General features: G+C 45.6%; 1 protein-coding gene across 1 annotated transcript in view; it reads right to left on the reverse strand.

The window, feature by feature from the left end:
• Positions 1-21,174, reverse strand: part of LOC128710817 (protein Shroom) — a 164,606-nt gene that overhangs the window by 65,708 nt on the left and 77,724 nt on the right. Inside the window, exons 4-6 of the mRNA XM_053805670.1 lie at positions 13,589-14,183; positions 12,506-13,525; positions 11,364-12,437 (exon numbers count right to left, since the gene is read on the reverse strand). Of these exons, the coding sequence (XP_053661645.1) occupies positions 11,364-12,437; positions 12,506-13,525; positions 13,589-14,183 (2,689 nt within the window). The remainder of the gene's footprint in view (positions 1-11,363; positions 12,438-12,505; positions 13,526-13,588; positions 14,184-21,174) is intronic.

Raw genomic sequence — 21,174 nt, forward strand, 5'->3', positions numbered from 1 at the left:
TGTCTTCTGAGTTGGCTGGTGGTGTAAACGGACACTCTGCGTTGCAATTCGTTGTGTGGTGTAACGACGATTATGCGAGCTACAACACAAAACAAGAGAATCAAGCTTCTCTCTCCCCGAAAGCGGGGAAAAACGACTGGGCAAGATTACTTCCAGGGTTTCTAAATTTTGGAAAATGACGGGAAATAAATATTGTCGAAAAAGCGATAATATAGTGGTCAATGGAACAGTGGATCATTTCAATTCTTCCTCTTACAAAAAAAGTATTGTTCTCCCTACGATACTGTATAATAACACTACAAATATTGTAATTATTAACCGCTGCAATTTACGCCATCCCCAACTATCTCCCGTTGTTAGTGCACTGTTTTTGAGCTGCAGTATCTCCATGAATGATTCGCTACCCATTTTTCTACGTTTTATCTTAAGGTGCGACAGCCTTAACCCGTCATGTCGACCCGGGCTGTGCGATTAATCGACCACCATGGTGTGTTGTTAGCCCTCGCACATTCGCGTTGTAGTAGGTCATCCTGTCGGGTTTCATTTTTTGCCTTCTAGATGCCTCAAGCTGGCGTACGGCCGTAAGTTTGTAACAAGGGAAAATCAACAAGAATGAGCGTTACACAAACGAATCCACGGGTACGATTGTAGCCACACCGCATCCCGTCCACCAACGTGCCGCTTTGCCTTCGTCGTTTTGGAATATCACGTTTGTTTGCAACCTTTTGCAGCTCCCCAAGCAACGGACGCGTCTAGGTTGATCGTTTAAAGTCCACAGAAAAAGCGACTAGCACTGCCGAAACGGGACTCGTCACATTTTTTTTTCGGGCATAAAAGGCCATACCACCCGCGCTTGCATGGGAGACGGACGTCTTCACGGTGGCTCTGGTAGTTTCCGAGTGGGTGCATTCGTCTAGCAATAGCCACCCAGCTGCACCTGGAACTCGATCTGTCACTCGGCACCCCTCTACCGTGCGGGGCTCTCCGCTGGGCTCGAATATTTTATCCGAACTTTGCGGACTAGGCTAATGTACGGCACCGACATCCCAGGGCTCCCAATCGTGGTTGTCGCATGAGTGACCCAAAAACGCAAGCCTCGGACAGCCCACCAACTTCTTGCAATTTGAAGTCCTACACAAACGGCCGCCGCAAAGGTAATCGCACATGATTGATGGACGCATGGTGGCGAAATCGCACCCGAACGTTACGCTTTTGAAAATATACCGAATTAGCGGGGGCCGTGATGCTATTGTGCGTGTGTTTGTATCTGAAGGAAAAAGGGCTTGCACTCGGCTCGGGATCAACCCTCCCTCGAGGAGGGATTGGATAGATTTTATGGGTACGAAAAAAAACTCCTGCCCTGACAACCTTTTACAGGTGAACGATGAATGGATGGATTAGCTTAAAGCTATCATTGGACGCATTTGTTGCTCGCAGGTTCTCTGGCCACAAGGTAATCGTGCTACCAGTGGCCCATATTGTCACTGATCTGAGGCAAGATTGTCCTAGGTGTCAATGCACCAGTTTGTGACCGTAACAAGCCGAACGGCACCCAGTAATAGTTGCGTAAAGTACACCGCTAATCCAGCTACTCCTTCTCAGTGTTTTATAATACATTTTATACATTTTTTATCAGTAACTATCCACATAAACGTAAAGCCTTGGTCACCTTGAGGCAAAAAAATGAAGCTGTCAGAATGGAATAGGTTAGTTGAATTAACATGAGCAATCAAACTCGTAAACTACTCTCCCCGGGTGCATCACCATTGAGGAAGTCATCTTCGGTGGCACACCGTTGGAGACAAGCGCCATAAAAGGTTGATTTCTTACACACCGTGCTAAATTGCGGTAATTCCCACCGACATGGGAATCGTTACTAGACGCGTTGGACCTTGCCCGTCAATTCGCCCACAACTTCAACTCCTTTCCGATGTTGACCATCCTTTACATGCGATTTCAGATTTTGAGGAGGAAAGTGAAACATGAAGTTTATTTTTTCCTTCTTCCGACAACCCATCCCTGTAACCTCCGGTCGATGCTGTGTAGACGACGAGTTGGGCCAAGATTATCCCGATTTGGAAAGTTTCACTTTCGTCTAGTGGGGCTTTTCTAGAGCACTTCAAGATGCCCGTTCGATGCAACACAAATGCGACAGCTTCGATCGTGTTCTTCCCTTCGTGTGCTTTACTGATACGCTTCAGAGCGGAATAGTTGGGATAGGGAGGGGGGAATGCGGGACAGTCTACCCAATTCCAATCCGGGTGCGATCTCCCCTCACAGTTTGGGACACCACACTGGTCAGATCGTCGAGTGCTAGGGGTTTCGTTTGCATCCAAACGAAACGGCATAACAAGCCAATTTTCCGCCAGACACTCGAAGCAACCGCGCAAGTTCGCGGTGTGACTAGCTCGGATCGCACCGATGCCATCTGGAGCGTCTAGCGTTGACCTATCCTGGGTTTTCGCTTTCAACTCGTGCCGGGGCTAACAGCTTGCCAGACGTTATTGCACTCTCCAGTCAAATCAAACTCCACTAAAGGTTCATCTAAATTGGATGTTTCACCATCCTTAGTGGACTGTGGTGAACAGACAACCTGACGAGGAATTGGTACTTCAAGCGTTTTGAATGAGGCTGAAAACGATCGTATTTTTTCGTGAGGCTTAGAGACGCTGTAAAAGTTCACAACGAGCATCCCCCCTATTAGAGCCCCCTTGCATGCATTCAATCTGCTCTACAAACAAAGGCGACGGGATCAGTATGGGGGTTTTCTCCTGAAGGTGGTTCCGTTCTATAGCCGCCCGGAGGTCACCAGCCAACTACGGGTGTGAAGGTGCGATCCATCGGATCAGCTGCATAAACTGAACATTTTAATGAAAGCTCCAGTTACCCGGACGGCTTTCAGCCGTGCTCCAACGAAAGTGGAGTAACTTTGCTCCGAGCCGGGCCTGAATTCAGTCATTATTGCCGGAGCACACTGACTATCTGATCGAAATTGATCCATCGATGCTTCAATTTATGATGTTCCGTTTTCGTTTTCGTCTCCCTATGCCGTACGCCCATAAAAGTTGGCAGTTGTGCGGTGTTTTATTGATTTATGGAGTTCATTCTTTGATTGGAAGTTTGCAGTCGATCCTAGACGAACGCGAACGTTTTTTTTTTTTACATTTTTGTTTTACTACGCTGTGCGGTGTGCTATACTTTCGTGCGATCACTACTGGAATGAGCCCTGCAGGCTGCTTTCGCGCGCGAGTACACGATCGATTTCTGCATTGGTTTAACTTCGTTTGTTATGGTAATGCGTAGTCGTCGTCGTCGCCGTCGTCTAGCTTGGAGTAGGTCGTTATTGGCAGATAGCCAACAGTCGATAGGCACACGGGTGGCGCATACTTTTTCTTGCCAATTGGGCGGATTGTTGAACGATTTCGCCCAGGTTAGCAGATTGCAACGCGCTGCCCCCCTCCCAAAAAGCAAAAGAAACAGAAACCAAAAACCCTTTCTTCGGGCGGTAAAATCTCACTTTCAATCTGGTTGGCGAGTCTGCGCCGGAATAGTAACAAGTAACGGGTAGCACATGCCGTGGTGCATTACAATTCCCGTGGGCCGTCTCGCAACAGGTGATGAAATTAAATTTCAACCAACGAACACAGTTTCGGTACTTTTTAGTTGCTTCAATGACGAAGCGATAATGTGCGGATTGGGGGAAGGGTCGTAAGGAGTTTATGTAGGATGACAGGGCTATCCCCCGTGGTCAAAATGAGACATAGGAAGTGACAGAAGGGTTTCGTCAAGGAGCAAGAAAGAAGAGGAAGTTGGTGGAAGAACGTCGAAGAACGAATTACGAAGTGCGTAAAAAATCCACTGCATTTCATAAGTACAGCTTATTTCCATAAATATTCTTACACGGGCGCTCAACCGGGATTGAACAAAACACATATAATATACAGTGAACGTCATATGAAGATCGAAATATTGACGATTATCAACTGTGCGAAAATTTTACGAAGATCGGCCTTTTCCGCAAATGTGAGAGTAGTGATGACCGGCGTATAGAGATAAATTGTCAAAAGAATCATGGATCCAATCCAAACAATTCCAAAGTCCTGTATCTGCCCAAAATCTAAAGCTTTATTAGAAAGACACAAGGAAGAGGTTAAGGCAACTGAGGAAATAGCCGTCCTCTTGGCTCAGTTCAGGAAAAAGAGCAGCTCGTCCAACGTATGCAAATAATGCAAAAAGAGAGAAGGAAACATTCCGAGTAAAACTCCAAATTGTCAAAACAGATTGTCGACAATTCAGTACAACTAAACAAACAAATTGCTAACCTAGCAGAAGAAAACAAAAAGCTCGCTTTGCACTTGAACGAATTAGTTGAAAAGTTAGCAAAAAACCAGGACAGTCAAGTTCACCAGGTGGCGGAAAATGGAGACGTCAGAGAGCTAAAAGGCGAAGTAGACCAATTGAGATACCAGCTAGAAGAAATGATGCCAATTGGTTAGTTTGATGGTATCGGCAGAAATGTTTGTTTCCGTATGCAAAATTCTGTGATGAGTTGAATTTTAAAAACCGCCTTTGTGTGCATCCGAGTATATCTGGTGCCGTGTATTTTGGGAACTGCCTGTACAGTTTTCATCTACAAATGCATAGCCAAGGATATCTAACTTTCAAAATTAAAACTAAGATGTCAACATAAACATTGGCTGTTACGAGTGATTTATAGGTTCCGCTAGTAACAGGTAAAGGCTACTAACAACTTTCCAGAGTGGGGCAGGAAACGAACGATTGTATTCAAGCTTATAAAGAGAGAAGCCGCACGGTTGACCTCACAGCATCCAAAAAGATGCAAGCACTTTTGATTACACTTTTTGAGTAAGGCCAGTGCAATGGAAATTGGGAAATTAGTCCCTATCATATCCTTACTGGATGTGACAACAGGGTTTTCCGTTGCACCGATTTCTTAAATGATGAAACTGAAAATATAATAAGACACGAACTCATGGACAGTAACATGTCTAGGATCTTTGCCAGATTTTGCTCATAACTAGGTCTTTTGAGCTCCCGTTGTAGTTCTGAAATCGACATCGACTACCAATCAAATATCCATAAAAATTCGAAACCACAAATTACAACAACAACAAAAAGAACACTGAACCCACAGCAAACTGTGCTACAGTTGCACAAGCGCACTAATAAATTCCAGTATCTTATTATCATCCTCCTCATCCCGCGGTACAGGATGCTCTCTGCACTAACGGGTCTGAGACGGCATTTCATTCAACCCGACCCGAAGAGCTGCAGCGAGCCTTAAGAGCCTCAATCGAAAACCGTTGCTTCACCACAGAAATAATGTAACCTCGATTTCTTTCCATCTCCAAGCACCCGGTCAGAGTTGAAACCGACGAAATAGTTGCACGTTTCCGAAACATACCGCAACGCTGCAGAAAAAGTACCACCCAAAGAAGAAAAAATAAACCTGACTAAATGATACCGAGTACCATCGGCTAGGTGCGAATTATGGTCTTAAAATCGCAGTTTCTGCCGTTGATTACCGAACGCTCCTTTGTCGGTCGGAAAAAGCAAAAGCGTAGCAAATCGTGATCTTATTGCGGTTATGACAAAAATATTTCACCCCAAGCGCGTAAGCGCGCTGTTATTTTCCTTTTCAGGGGGGGGGGGGGGGGGGGGGGGGGGATATTTATCATGCATATTTTAATATTGTGTTTCTTGGGCTACGCGTTAAGGGGTGTGGCAAGTAGCCTAAAATGTGTCATGGTCGATAAATTTGACACACTGTGCTGCTGTATTTATCGATCGTGCTTTTACGCATCAAGGTTGCGTTCTGCGTAACGAGGAGATTATTAATTATTATCCTGCTGTACTGTAACAATCCTAGATGTCGATTAAACGGTTCTATGTGTAAGAGGTTATTATGTTAACAGTAATGAAAAAGAGTAGTAGTAACATGAGAGAAATATAGAATAAAGTTATTCGTGTTCACACCATCAAAATCTGCTGGTCATGGTTTTAATTGCACTCTGCCAACAATTATGACACCACTCATGTGTGGTTACGAGTCCTATCGTGGGCAGTACAAATATTCTTGAAATACACCAACAAACGCATTAAATCATGCTCGGCAGTATTCCCCGAGACGTGCTTAACTCTGAGTTCAAGCTACATTACGTCCTTGAAGTTGGGGTTTGCATGATGATCTCCATTTAACCATCTCCTCCACCAGTGTTAAATGACCATTACCTAGAGGAATTTCCCAAGCGTTTACCATGGGTCGTTTACACATGGATGAATGTCGGTTCATCTTCCCTCCACATGGGGAAAACAGATTTAAAAGTCATTACACAAGAAGAAGAATGATTCTTCTTCCATTTCACCTTTGCTAGCATGGTGATTCTTCTCATGAAGCTGAGCTAGTTTTATGCGCAATACCATTCCACTAGATAGGAGCACCATTTCAAAATAAGAGATATTGTTCGCAGTTTCTATTCAATTGTTGCGATACTGATTAAATAAATGTTTCTCTCGCCCAAACAGTTTTGCGGTATCGACTGTCATAAAATGACTTGTGAAGCTTTCAAACCAACCGACCTGCATGGCTCATTAGCTTGGCCAGGTGTTGAGCATGGCTTCCAAATGAAAAAAAGGCAAACCTAGCTAATGCTTCTATATCATCAATTTGTTGTGGCTAATTTTTTTGCGCCCCATAATCACCACACTAACGCCTTCTGCCCACGATAATCTAGTGCGGCAACACCGCCAACCGAAAGACACCCACCAGAAATCTTCAAAGGTTCCTAATAGCCGATCGGTTACGATCCTCCAAAATGCCACCAGTGACGTATTGCTAGGCTAAAAGTGAGAGCAAACCGTGCAGATATACAAAAGCGGGGGGGAAATAATACACACTCTCAAACCGCGTCGCGATTGCTCAAACAAACGAAACGAAACCGTCGCTTAAGCATCGCATAACCACTCACCGGGCACCCCCGAACACGTTAAGAGCCCTTCGTTGATAGGCTTGTTCGATTCGGTGCAGTCGCGCATCGGTTCCAGTAAATTGCAGTTGCAATATGTTTACAATTTACCCGCAACACTTCATAAAACATGTTACGCTATCAATGAGGGTGTGCAGACCCGCGCAATGTGTGCCGGCCGGGCGACCGGACGCAGGCGATTTATTTTGGCGCCAGCTTCAGCTCTAATGCTGTTTTGAAAGTGAGAATGCCAATGGCGATCGGTAATAATTTACTGTGGGACACCGGGAAAGGAGTTCCTCCCGGTACATGCCCAGTTTGATCGACCGAAGGTACCTCCTGTTGGTCACTTGTTTTGTTTTCCTCTTTGCACGCGGTTAAGGTGTGAATATTGCCATTATTCAGCAAGCCTTAGCTCAGTTCTTTGTGTGGTAACCTCCAGCTTGAGAGGGGTGTATGATCGTGAATGAATAACTCGGTGTCCATCCGTAGCCTAATGAGCATGAGCATAAAGTGCTATTTTTCCAAAGAACAACAAAGCAAAAGCTATACCTCATTTTGTGCAAACATACACCCACCTTCAAGAGAGCTTACATGACAAGCTTGAAAGTATTCGCGTTAAGCGGTGAAGCTTTGCTTGGAAGCTTTCCGTCTGCCTCTCGAAAGAAGAGAAAAGCTTTCAGTGGAAGCTGCGGAGGCCGTTAACATCAATCAGTATTTTCTATGCAGCAATGGAAAATACAACAAAAAAGCATTCAAAAAAAGCTGGCTTCATGTAATGTGCTTCATATTTTTTAATGATCGAATATAGTTCATAAGTTATAAAAAAAATCTATTCACGAAATTTCGCGTGACTCGAATTCCCTTTATAACATCGTTTAAAGTTAATATTCTATGATCAAATTTTTCTTTTCACGTTACGAAGTACATCAATAATTAATATTTTTACGTTTATTTCGACAATCAGAACAAGGTGAAACGAAGAAATCGTGCTCTGAATACAGCTCTAAATATTGACGATATTATAAAGAAAATCCTAGATACGTGAATTTCTCTGGCACGCATTATTCGCGTAACTCAGGAAAAGACTGCACGCGATTTTTGAAAATTTTGCAACTGAGTTAATCTAAGCAAAAAGTTGAAAATTTGGTCGAAAATACGGATACTAAATTAGTATTTCTAATTAGTAATTGAAAATAAAAAACAGAAAAATATTTAAGGGTTTATTTAATTAGCATCGTTTAGTAGTTCATATAGCCCCTGCTTTGTAAACAGTTTTGCTACATTGTAGCTACCCTTTCGGTACACAACATGCGTACACTCTCTTATTTTACGAGAGTGTTCCGCGTCCCGCAAAATGTCATCGGATTCATGTCGGTAAAAACCGATGGCCTTTTCCACCCAACGAAATCTGAACGACAACAACGTTTACTGTTTGGGTGCGCTCCAGTTCCATAAATATCGTCCACCGCCCGATGTCGGGCATGAGACGATGAAAGAAATCGTGTACACCGCAAACAGTATTATTGGACCCGACCCGAGATGGTACGGGAAAATACCTAATGTCACACCGTGCTGTCCTGGAAGGCTTGCAAATCGAACCACGAACCCCGAGGTGGTCAAACAAGCTTTCCCGCGTGTCACGTCAATCGTTTTCCGAAGCAATTGATGCTAGAATTGAACATTTAAAAAAATCTGTACCATTTACCCTCCCTGGGGTTTGTTTGCTAGTTTTCTAGCGCACAGCGAGTTGATTCATTATATCATTTGTGACAAGGGGTAGTAAAACTACCGTCCATTTTGACACCGAACACGACCCGAAACGTGCTGACGCTTCTTAAACGGGCGTTGCTTTGTGGCCTGATGGAAGCGCTGTCCCGCGAAAATTGTCCATCCGAGCACGTTGCTCGATCACCACAAGAAACACGAATCACAACTGTCTGAATGGGGCGCAAAGTAAAAAGGGGTTTTCCCCACAGTCACGACCCCCGTTTGAGGTAGCAAAAAACAAATACTTTATTCCCCACGCCATCCAACCGGTCAGATTATGTAAAGAATGAAATAAAGCACCATTCTTCGGTGTGGATTACTTGTGCTCCGGCGAGAAGGTGATGAAATCGGTGATCAAACCTAGCGGAAAAATGTTCACGAAGCGAAGCGTCCCGATTGTTCTTGCCAGATTCGAGCGAAAACCGACAGTAAATCTACCGACAAAGGTTTGGTTCGGCGTGACAGCAATAAACACGCCCCATTCTATGCTGCTGTATCGCTTTTTGCAAGATGAGAATATTGCAGGTGATCTTGGTTGAATGCGATCGTCCACAAGCGCTGATTTTTATTATAAATTAAATCTTCTCAATTTAGTTCAAATCTATCCGAAAGGTAAGGCTCATGCCAGTAGTTCGAAATGATCTCATTTAAAACGATTTATTCTAATGACATTTACTCAAAAGTGGGTGGCATAAAAAGTGCCCCCATTGCCATCGCATGCATTTATCAATAAACCATCCATCAATCCATCCGCTTCACCGTCGATACAAAGTGGCACAGTGAAAAGAAGAGCGATACCACGAAGCTGCATCCAATCTCCACTAATGAATGCGAAGCGCGGCGATAAAGTGCAAATATGTTGCACTGCCATTAATTGCTGCGATTTTTTTTTTGCAGTTAAAGTGAAATACTTAACGCCGAAAAAGGAAAGCACCGTCCGGGTGCCCCCTAACCGCGCGAGCGCAGTGGAACGATAAAAATCTAACAGATTGCCATATAAGCTTGCGGGTGGTAACGGTTTCTGTTTTTGTGCGAAGGAACCGAGAAGGAATGAGCAGGAGGAATTGGTTGGTGATTTATTCTGCTTCTTAGTAGCTCCTCCAACTCCCAACTTCTGGCATAGGGAGACGCGCGGCTAGGGTCACCGATTCTTTTGCGAAAGGAAGTAGAAAATTGTAGGCAAAAACACCACGTTTCCTGCAATGACACGGTATCCCGCGCTCGGGGAAGGCATTGATGGGCGGTTCAGGGCGCGAGAAAGATAAAAGGTTGCTCTCGGCTTTACCCTACTAGAAGGAAAATCTAAGCAACTACTCTGTAAGGTACGCTCTCTGCACAGACGAGCCCTCCCGCATGTGTCTCTGCAGTTGATATTTATGGCAACCTAATTATCGTTGCTGCTGCTCGACGGGTGTTGTAATTAATCAGCCCGATATTCAAATGGGGTCAAAAGCTTATGGGTTCCGGAGTCGATAACAATGCCCCACACACCGGGGAAGATCGTTTCCATGACGTCCAAATCCAACATTCGCTATAGATCGTCTTTGTGCTCTAATATGGAACAATAAAAAACAGCTAAACTGCCTTCACCCATTTGTTAGGAAACGTGTTTCCAAACGTCGACTATCCCTTAGCGCCAAACGATTCAGGATCAATTAATGTCAATGTAAGGGAGACATTTTTGCTACAACATCACCCTCCGTTAGTCTGCATGGGGTGTTACAAAAACAAGAGCACAACTAAAATCATGACCGATCAAACGATCCAACATTAATAGGTACCGATACGATACGATCCCACTCAATCTTTCAAACCCGGCCACCACGAGAGTCTGCGTTGCAGAAATAAAAGCACCCAAGAGGTAACATGCGACATTGCCGCCACGGTGGAAGGTAGATTCGTGGTGGTCATAATATGATTATAATAAATTTATGCCCATTAAAAAACAGCGTTGCACGGACGCGCGTCGTACGTGCGCCGGGACTGATTTCATTACAGTACAACGATTCAACCTTCAATGTAACGGTAACGAACCACAGCTTGATTCTTCAAACGGTTGTATGGTTGTAATTGATTCAATTACAAAGCTTTGTCCAGGCATTCGGCGCGATCGGTTCGTTAGCTCTCAAGAGTTCCCCTACCTTGCAGGCGGACCGTCAAAGCGTTTAGAAGTTACCGACACTATCCGTTGGGTTGTGTCTTTGTTTTGTGGTTTACCGACGCAGTAACATTTTTCACTTGATTTGATAATTAAGGCGGCTTAGCTAGATACACTCACCTAGTTTGAGGCATTTACTAGCTTGGATTCAAATCTATTGCTAGCTAATTCCTCCCACTATCCCACACAATGATGTTGTTGGCGAACGTGTTCCATTAATTATCTCCATGTAATATCGGTACACACATTAATATTCGTCACCTTGAAAAGAGTGGAAAGCATTGTCTAAACATTGGACATACATGCTCCATAGAACGACCAAGCTTATATGATTATAAGGTAATAATTTTACCTCAAATAGCACTTTAAGGTATAGTCCCCTATATATGGCCTTTATGATTTCAATAATAAGCATTCTACTTTTCGTGTAGTAATTAAAGAGCACCAACCTTTTGCTTCCCATCGAAATGAGCTGCTGTTGCTGGAACTGCTGTTGCTGTAGCTGCTGCTGGTGTTGATGTTGCAGGAACTGTTGCTGCATTTGCTGCAGTGTAGGCTGCTGCCCATTGCATTCGGCCAGCGGTTGCACTGGCATGCGTGGTTTTAATGGTGGCGGTGGTGTAGTACCGTTTTGCGAAACTCCATTCATTTTCATCAGATACTCCGAAACAGGGATCTGCTGCGAGTTGTGAGCACGCTTACGCACGGAAATGCGTGTATCGGATTGTCGACCAGCCACAAAATTTGCCTGTTGTTGTTGCTGCTGCTGCTGCGGTGATGCATGCATCAGCAGTCCCGATTGCACGGTTGCCGTTGATGTTTGTTGTAGTGGCAACGATAGCCGATGATGTTGTTGGTCTTGAGAGAGTCTTCCGTTGGGTATCATCTGATGGGACAATCGATGATGGTGATGATGATGATGCGTTGACTGCATTCCTCCACCGTTACCATTGCTTACCGTGGAAGCCATCGAAGGAACCGTTTGTGTCTTTGCCATACTCGATGCTGGACGACGGTGAACATTCGTCGGGCCTTCCGTACCTGGTGAACACTGCTGTGGTTTCTTCGGCACCATCGGAGGCACCACGGCAACATTTTGTGGATGTTGCCCAACAGGTGGTGCATTGGCTGGAGAAAGATTCTCAAACGTGGAGGCCCGATAAAGGCTCTTTTTGTTCGTCTGACCGGCGAAACTGTTTCTACGGCTAGCGGAGTTTGATCGACAGTCTCCGGAATCGCTTAGCTGTCGCATGTGGCGTAACAACTCCGGTGGTGGCGGAGGCAACGGTTCGTCTTGATTGATCAGTAGTACGTCTTCCGTCGGTGTTAGCATCGGAGGAGGTGGCGGTAGTTCGGGACTCGGTATCCGAAGCATTGGATTTTTGGGTGGACGCTCCGGTACCCAGTCGTCGAGCGCAATAATTGGACCCATTATCATCGGTCCGAGTAAGTCCTTGGAGAGTTGCTGGCGTTGCTGAATCAGCTTGTCTCGTATGGAGGAGTATTCTGAAGCGGATGATGTCCTAAAATAAAATATAGACAAGATTGTTATTTTATGTCTCCAATACATTCTAAAAGCATACCGACTCACCTTCTCACTGTAGCCATGTGAGCTGAGGGTGAATACGGTACCGCACTACCCATTGGAAGCATTGAGGCACGGTTTCTCGGCGGAGGCGGTGGAGGTGGCGCACCATCAAGTGTCGAGATCATTTCATGACTTTCACTCATCGAATCACCCATACTAGACCCTGGGGCAGTGGGTAACCCATTTGTTGATGCCGACGCTAGAATCAACGTTGCGTTACTGATCATTTGCTGCTGATGATGTTGGTGGTGCTGATGCTGCTGCACCTCCGGTTGTATGCTAGGTGGAGGTACCACCTTGTTCAGCAGATTCATCGTATGGACCGATGCAAGTTGATTCCGCAGATTGTTCACGGCTAACTTGTCCAGTTGTTGCTGTACAGCAAGACTGCTTGGGGGTGAGTAGCTTCCCATCGATAGTGAGGCACTAGATAGCTCCATCATACTACCAGCAGCTGACGAATACGCACTCGATATGGACGATCGCTGCGAATGGGAACTGATGACGGGCGTTGATACGCCGGGTGGACTTCCACCGGGTTGAGACTTTGAGTTTGAAGCTGCACCCGGAGATGCTCCAGCATTGGTAGCGCCCCCACTATTGCCGGCGGACGTTGCCGATAGATTAAGCGAGCTCGGACGAGAGTGAATGCTTTCTCGGGCGTGTTGTTGTTGTCGCTCAAAGTACGAAATGACAGCGTTTTTCTGGAATGCCTTCAGCGATGGGTTCGACACACGGTGTGTTTTACTTGGATCGAAATAGGTGTAACGCTGTTGTTGTTGCTGGTGTTGCTTGCCAGGTGATGTTAACGAAGAATTCGAAGAACCATTGGAAATTGATGATAAATTGTGTTGATTGAGATGGGGTTTGTTTCCCTGACCGCCACCAGCTCCAGTACTACTCCCATTCAAATTCGATGTACTGCTGCTATGCAGGTTTATCCCATGATGCTGTTGCTGTTGATGCTTTTCCAGTTCGTTAATTCGCTCCGCCACCGATTGCCAGTTGTGTGAATTGAGTTGTCTGAAAGATAAAGCGACTGTAGAACAAACATCAACAAATTTATATATCTTCAAATGTACTCACTTGAAATCGAGCATCGAACCACCACCGTTGGTCTGCGGAATATTGCCAGTATTACTGCTGTTGTTGATCCCACCTCCACCACCGCCGCCTCCTCCACCACCACCACCACTTCCAGGCGGTTCCGTGTACGTGCTGATAGGAAACAATCGATTATTGCTACGACTAGAGCGAATGTTCGGGGCGGAACCGTTGCACGATTGCGTCGACGATCCCGTCGGCGATGGTTGCTGTGGAACTACTTGTGGCGGCTGGGCAGCAGAAGCCGTCGCACTTGATGCCGATCCGGTAGTTCCCGTACTCGAAGCAGATGACGGCGTATGATGGGTGTTGCCGGTGGCACCGTTCGCATGCAAATGACTGTGCCGATGTGGCTGGTGCCGATGGAAGTGATGGTTATGCTGGGGATGTGACTGCTGTTGTTGTTGTTGCTGGCGATGCGTCAGCATGTGGTTGTGATTGTGAAGCGAGCCCGTTGACTGGGACACACCGCCGAGCGTCGATTGGTCATCGTTCGACATATACAGGATGCTCTCGGAATTGTGGCGCTGAGGTGTGCGGACTCGCGAACTGTGCGCGATCAGCTGCGAGGTTGAACCTGTAGCAGCAAAAAAAAAAAGAGAAAAGAAAGAACAAAAAGATCAGTCAAAGTTTGTTTGGATTAGTCAGCACGAGATGCGTTGTTAATTTTTTGTTGTTGCGTCAAGTGATAAGTGGTTTGGGATACAAGTTCATCGTCTTATTTTAACTACGTGTGCAAATGTTTACTCATAACTTTAACGCCCAATGCGTGGGGACTTGCGGATGGGAATGAGTTTTTTTGCAATTGTGAACATTTTATCCTCACAAATTATTTACAGGAAACAGCTTTAAAGCCGTAGTTTTTTAGCCAGATATTCTAACAAACGAAAAGTGCAATCTATTCCACAATTTCCCAAGGAAAGAATAGCTCAACTGAATCAAATCCTAAAACTTGCTTCTATAAAGTGAGTTCTTGTACTGCAACAAACGATAAAATACTTAATCCCTCAGGTCACCAGTCGTTCGGTCAGTTCGCAATGGTCACGCGGCAAGTATCCTAGGGTCTATAAATTCACAATAATGTCCTCGTACGTCAACGAGTTCAATACACACAGTTTCGCATTCCGCGTGTCATTTCTGTCTCTAACGGTTTTCCTCATTCCCGGTTGCGCAAGAAATTCGATCACCACACATTGTATTGTCGAGTGTACGGTCATCAATTTAACCTTTCGACTTCTCGAATCCCGCACCATTCCAAGCGTCGGAGGCGCCATGGACATTCTGAATTCTCGCCCATGTGTCCCCCGAGGGTGACGTCTTGAAATTGGAGATTGGACTCGTTTCCTCCATCTTCCCATCTTCAGCAATTCAGCCGCCTAGCACGAACTATCCAGATCATCGATCCCGATCAGTTCTTCTCTTCCTTTGCGAGCAAAACCACCCCGCAAGGCTTATGCAAATTATCGCCACCACCAATTGTGCGCATTCTCAAGTGCGAAACCCAAACCGCCGGCTTGATTGATTCATTGTTTTTTTTGTATGCTAGCTAAGCTAGGCGGAAAGTGGATCACTTTCCGATCGATCGACAAGACAACGAGACCGATCGCGCGAAAGGGAAATTTACGTCGATCACGCAATGTGCGATTTGCATAGGAAACTCAGTCGGGCTGCCATAGCAACGGGCATACCGATGACGTACCCTTGCAAGATTGAACCGATTGCTGCGCTTTGGTTGCGATGGAATGCGAACGGCTCGTAACCAAACCCTGCCCGTGTTTCATTCCGGGGTGGTTACTTTCGGTTTCGTTACCCGGGCACTTTCAATGTCAACGCGTGTCAAATCCTTCGGGCGACGATGAAGTCAGCGTCGGCCAGACTGTGTCGGTGTGTTCGTGCACCGGGAACGGAGGCGTTTTTCAACAACGGATATTATTGAGCGAATCGAAACCTCCGGTCGCCCGCGGACGGGAAGCCAACGACTGACCGGCGTCTTGAGTGGCTGGCAACACCCGGAATAAACGAAGACATTGACTGCTCTTCCACAGTAATTCCCAATGAAGGGGGGAGATCCATAAAGCTTCGCTCATTAGCAGCAATCGATCGTAAAACAGTAAACTGACGCCGACGTCACAATTATTTCGCGGATTAACGAATCGTTTGCGCGTGTTGTTTGCTGCGGCGGGCAATGGTAGGTTTGTTTTATTGGAGACTTTGGCCAAGACGAAAGCAAAAATACCCCAAAAAAAAGCAAACGCAATGTTAAAAAAAAAGGAACTAGCGTGGAGGATTTACAACTAAAATGGTATGTTTGAGAAAAAAAGCCCTTCTAAATTACACATGGAGGCGTCTAGAATGAGCTTTACAGGCGATTCTAATTGCAATTATTGCGTTGCAAAACATCAAAGGTTAAGGAAATGCTGAAAAAAAACACGCGTGGTCGCGCACCGCAAAACGTTTAGAAGTTGTCCGTTGGATGGCCTACAGCTTCAGATAATTAAGGTTCTTCTGGGAGCTAACTCATCACAGGCGAGGCGTTTGGGCACGGGTTCCGACATGGCGTAGCCAAACAGTCTAATGTCCTCGGGCGGTTGATCGCCGTCTTCTGTGCCGTTACGTGAAGGCGTATTAAGTGGCAACTCCTTTCTTCTTTGTGTCGCGAGCGTGATGCGCGGTTGAATTATAATTGGATTTTTACGACTTATTACGGTGTCGTACGGGTGTGTGATTCAAGCTTTGCATTTCCGTAGTACCTTTATAAGCAACTGTACGCTTAAGGGTGATGATGCAAGTCCTTTTCGTTACGTCCTTGAGTGTTGAGATTTAAAAGTGGTGTGTGTATTTCCTATCAACAGATAGGAATATTCCCGCTCATTAAGCTCATGTAAGTCTATCGATGTCACTTATGTCTGTAAATCGAACATGACAGTTGTGAGCTTAAGCACCATCAGAGGTAATGATTGCGAGGTTCAAGACGTCTAAGTAAGAGACATTGGCGAAGTCCAATTTTCTTCAACCGCACGGCCACCGTCCAAAGGTAGGTCTGCCATTAGATTCAATATCCGCCCGTGCCACAGACGAGGTGACGATCGTACTTACACGATGTTGAAAACTTATGGCCGACGGTCGATACCCTTGTATCCAACGCCTAGTACCGATCGATCGCCGTGTCGCTCACCAGATAGATCTATCAGAACGTTTTATTGCGGAAATCGCGTTGATTGCAATGGCGTTCCATTCAATCGGGAGGCTTCGGCTCGTAAAGAATGGACCGTTGCGTTTCTTACCACGCACCTCGGGTCCAAGCATTTTATTGAGCGCCATTCGTAATTGTTTTCCATTCGTATCTGTCGTTCTGTACTGCAGTTCACGCCTTCGCCATTCGGTTTCTTTAGGTTCGCGCACAACGAATCGCGCGGTGAACTTATCTGAAAGTCATTTCCTACGCGTCATAAGCAGAAAATACGACAGGATTGATCATCATTCTGCGCACAGGCCCATCCGTTCACATTGAAGGGTGGAGGATTTGCGGACGATTTGTTTGTGGCGTGAAAGATGAGAACAAAAAAAAGCACAGAAAAAATGAATAAAAGTACAACCAACCCGACCGATATTCACTGCAAAAAAGGGAATTAGACATAAGGCAGCGAAAGGCCACAGCATCTTCACCGAACGGTCGTGATGATGGATCGATGATTGTTCGATTCCGTTTAATCCCATGTTACGGAAGACATAATCCGCAAAATTATGGTCTATAAAATTTACGATGAATAAACTTTGTCCGCAGTGCAAAACGGCAGAACACACGGTACTGCGCATTGCACAACATCACCCCATCACAGCTTGACGAGGAACGAAAACTTCGATTCCCTGCCGAAGCGGATCAAGAACCAAATTAAACTAAACTCAATTTCTTTTGCGTGGCGAAACAATGTTGCAGCAGGATGGATACGCATTGACGTGGCGTTGCAAGTGCCGAGTGCTGTATGCACTTTATCGCTGCGCGAACGTTCGGAGCCAAAGGAAGGGCAATGTTTCTGTAGTATTAAAAAAAAAAGTTTATGACAACCGTTTCCCGAGCAGTGAATGTTCATTCTCATTAAAAGTAATCAAACGGAAGGTGATCAGTCGCTGGTTGGTGTTTGCATCGTTAAAATGTTCGTAGTAGCATCAAGTATCAATCAGCGCCCAAGCATCAGAACGGGGTGAAGTATTTTGTTTAATTCTCACAAACATCCCGCGCTGGTAGTATGATTAAAGTTAATCTTTTCCAGTGAAGATTTAAATGAACTCGAATGTAAATTTGACGTAAGAATCCGAACAAGAGCGGTTAAAAATTAATGTATTGTTTGTATAGGATTTAATTATTACTGTCGCTTACTATTTTCATTTGAAGAAATTCCACTTGGACGAAGAATACCCTCATCACGAAACGATATTTCTGCACAGTATATTATTTTCGAATCTCCTTTAGGCTTCTAAGGTTTTTATTTGCAAAACAAAAAAAAAGCACTAAAATTGGCAAGCCCCAAATTAATCCCTACAGGTAAAAATTATTACACTATTAGTTAAAAAGCGATTTGTTTTCCTTTTACCCCCTAGGCAGGCAGCCAGGCAATGTGCTTGTGTATGTGTGTCTCTCCGAGAGACATTCATTACAAGCCAATCGCAAAAATGCATCGAAAAAAGCAACAGACGGCACACACAACAACAAAAAATAACCAGCCCTATATCACGAAAATTGCACCTGCCACAAACCGCAAACGTTAATCTCCAAGGTCGTGGCCACAAGCTGTTGATATCCTCTTCTCTGTCTCCCAGGCATGTCAAGAGGAGCAGCCAAACAAAAAACGAATGTACACAGGATCGGGAGCATACGGACGGTGAGCATCATCATCATCATCATCATCGTGAGCACCATGACCATGGAAATTTTGAGGCGAGGCCAGGTCAAACCGGGGCCTAAATATAATGCTCCAAAATCATGCAAGCTCGACCCGTTGGGCTAATCATGGCCTCGAGGTAGGAAGTTGAAAAAAAAAACGGTCCTCAGAATCGTACCAACGGACGGTCCCTCAGGGAGTAGAGAAGTTGCAAAATACCACTGACCACGTTTGCAACCACCAAGAGGATCAGGCTGGTCCCCCTTCCCGGGTTGGGCCTGAACGGATGGGTAAGGTTTTCTTTCCTTCCGCGCCTTCTTGATTGCTGATCTTTCTCCAGCTCTGTTTCTGTACGCAGGCGGCAGTGGAAGATGCTCAAGAAAGGACAGTTTGTGCACACAAAAAAAAAAACATTCGCAATCTACCAGATGTTGATGAGGCAGAGGGTGAACCCGAGAGAAGTACCATGAGCTGGAACAGAAACCCGTTCCTTTTTTCTCCCGTGGGGTGTTGTGTGTGTGTGTGCTTGAGTACATGACGCGCGCCCGCTGGCAAACCTGTTCTCGGAACCCGAATCCAAGGTGCTTAGTTCCCGGAGATATCCGGTTCTTTTTTTTTGCGGACCAATGAAGATTCCAAAGCCGCACAGAAATCGTTCTCGTGCATCAAACAAACGGATGGACTGAAGAGGAACCCGCCAGGCCTATCGCAAGTTCCAACAGTAGAACGGAACGTTCGAGGGAAGTAAGCTTTGGTCTGATCGGTACGAAAGTGCATTCACTTCTGCTTTCGATGGGACGACTTCTGCTCGTTGTTCGGTGCGCAGATGCTGCCGAAGTAAATGTATTGGAGAGAAAATTGGCTCCAAATCTGAAAGATGAGAAATTTTTATGACTAAACCTTCCGCCATCTTCGTTCAGATGCTGTAAGTGGTTTGCGAAGCGACTGTCCGAATAAGATTTTATTCATTCCTTGCCAAGGTATATATTTTTGGAGGCCATTTTCCAAGTGAACTGTTTACATTTAAAGTTGATTCAAGATTGAATCTCAATAAATGAGCAAAGATACGAGCCGACCGATGGAGTCGCCCAAAAGTTGAGCTGCATTCGACCCGAGAATCGGTCCGGGGGTAGAGGTTACAAATACTGCAAGAATGTTAAGCCACCATCTAACCGGCCGGATATTAACATTCACCACCGTTTCGTGGCGAGAACTTGCCGGGTGGACATTGAACTTTGCTGTCCAACGTTGATAATGGGGGGGGGGGGTGAAACTTCGTGACTTAATTGTGACTCGATCGCTCGGTAAGAAAACGGCTGGGCTATGATAGTGGCGCCCCGTTTATTCTAGCCCGTCCCCGCCGCCAGTGGTGGAGTTTTCGAATCGGAACCTACGAAATGTGGCTTTGTAGTTTTCGCTAGGTTCTTTCTTGTTGGTCAATGCCACTCCCTAAACCAAACCGAACGGACATGCTAACCATTAGGGATTTGCAAGGGTATTGGTAGCATTCGGCCCGCACCGTTCGGACATTGGGCAGTGGACGCGTACATTCTAAGCCTAAGAAGCCCCTGAGGGAGAACGTCGATCGAGTCTAAATCCTTTTCATACGAACGACTACGATTTCTCGATTCATGGCGAATAAAAACCAGTTTTACGTGCACGACACTACCCAATGATCAAGGCGCACTTCTTGGACACAATTTTCGTTGTCATCTAAGGGTGGAGAACTGCGCTAAAAGGGGTCGGCTCTAGAATCATGAGCAGAGTACACGCGATCGCTGGTGGAGCTGCTGACTCGTGATCTTTCAGCGGCCAGAATCCAAATTTCATGAACAATAGAATTTTGACCGTATCGTAGAACCTTTCTTATCCGCGCAACAAACTCGACCTCCGTGTAATCTCAATCATCGACTACTCTCTAGAGAACCATAACGACCGGTCGATAATCTCGACGAACCTTCAGCCTTCGATGAGGTAGTACCGCGTATTTTTTTTTTCACAAATAAAATAATTTATTGGATGCCAGATCAAATTCAAGGTTTCACAGGTATGGGAAACCACAATGCGAAATGGTGGTGCCCCTTGTCAGTCATACTCGCCACTGACCGTGCAAGGGAGTTGTCGTACACACTGTGCGGTGCAAGATTGCGACAGTATTCCAGACCAAGATAACTCCCATTTCCGTGGGCTTGGAATGAAGCGGAGGACGAGATCTGCATGCGAAACATACACACATGGACATACAGCTTTTATAAGAGCACGTATGTGGTATTTCTTGTGAAGGATAAGCGATCGAAGTGGTCAAGTGAAATAAATGCGTGATGCATTACTAAAGCGAAGCTCGGCTAAAAATATGTTACGTGGCTGCACCATGTGGTGACACACATTATGTAGGGCTTTGAATTTGTGGGCACCCGTTAAGCGGTGGCGGTGACTTGTCGTAAATATGCAAATGTGTGTACCACAACCGGGACCAGAAGGGTGCTTCAAATGTACAAACGATTCTTATGATAGTTTACAGTAGAAGACCTCGCGTGCTCCGGCCACCTCGCACTTACTGCCGTGCAAAATATTGCTGGGCGAGTCACAGATCACCACTCAATCCACTTTCAGGATGGTGGATGCGATCGTTCCCACAAACGCCCACCACGGATCGAAAGCTGATTTCCTTCTTTCCCACATCTGCTA

The sequence above is a fragment of the Anopheles marshallii genome, chromosome 3 (genome assembly GCF_943734725.1).
Source record: "Anopheles marshallii chromosome 3, idAnoMarsDA_429_01, whole genome shotgun sequence".
Taxonomy (NCBI): domain Eukaryota; kingdom Metazoa; phylum Arthropoda; class Insecta; order Diptera; family Culicidae; genus Anopheles; species Anopheles marshallii.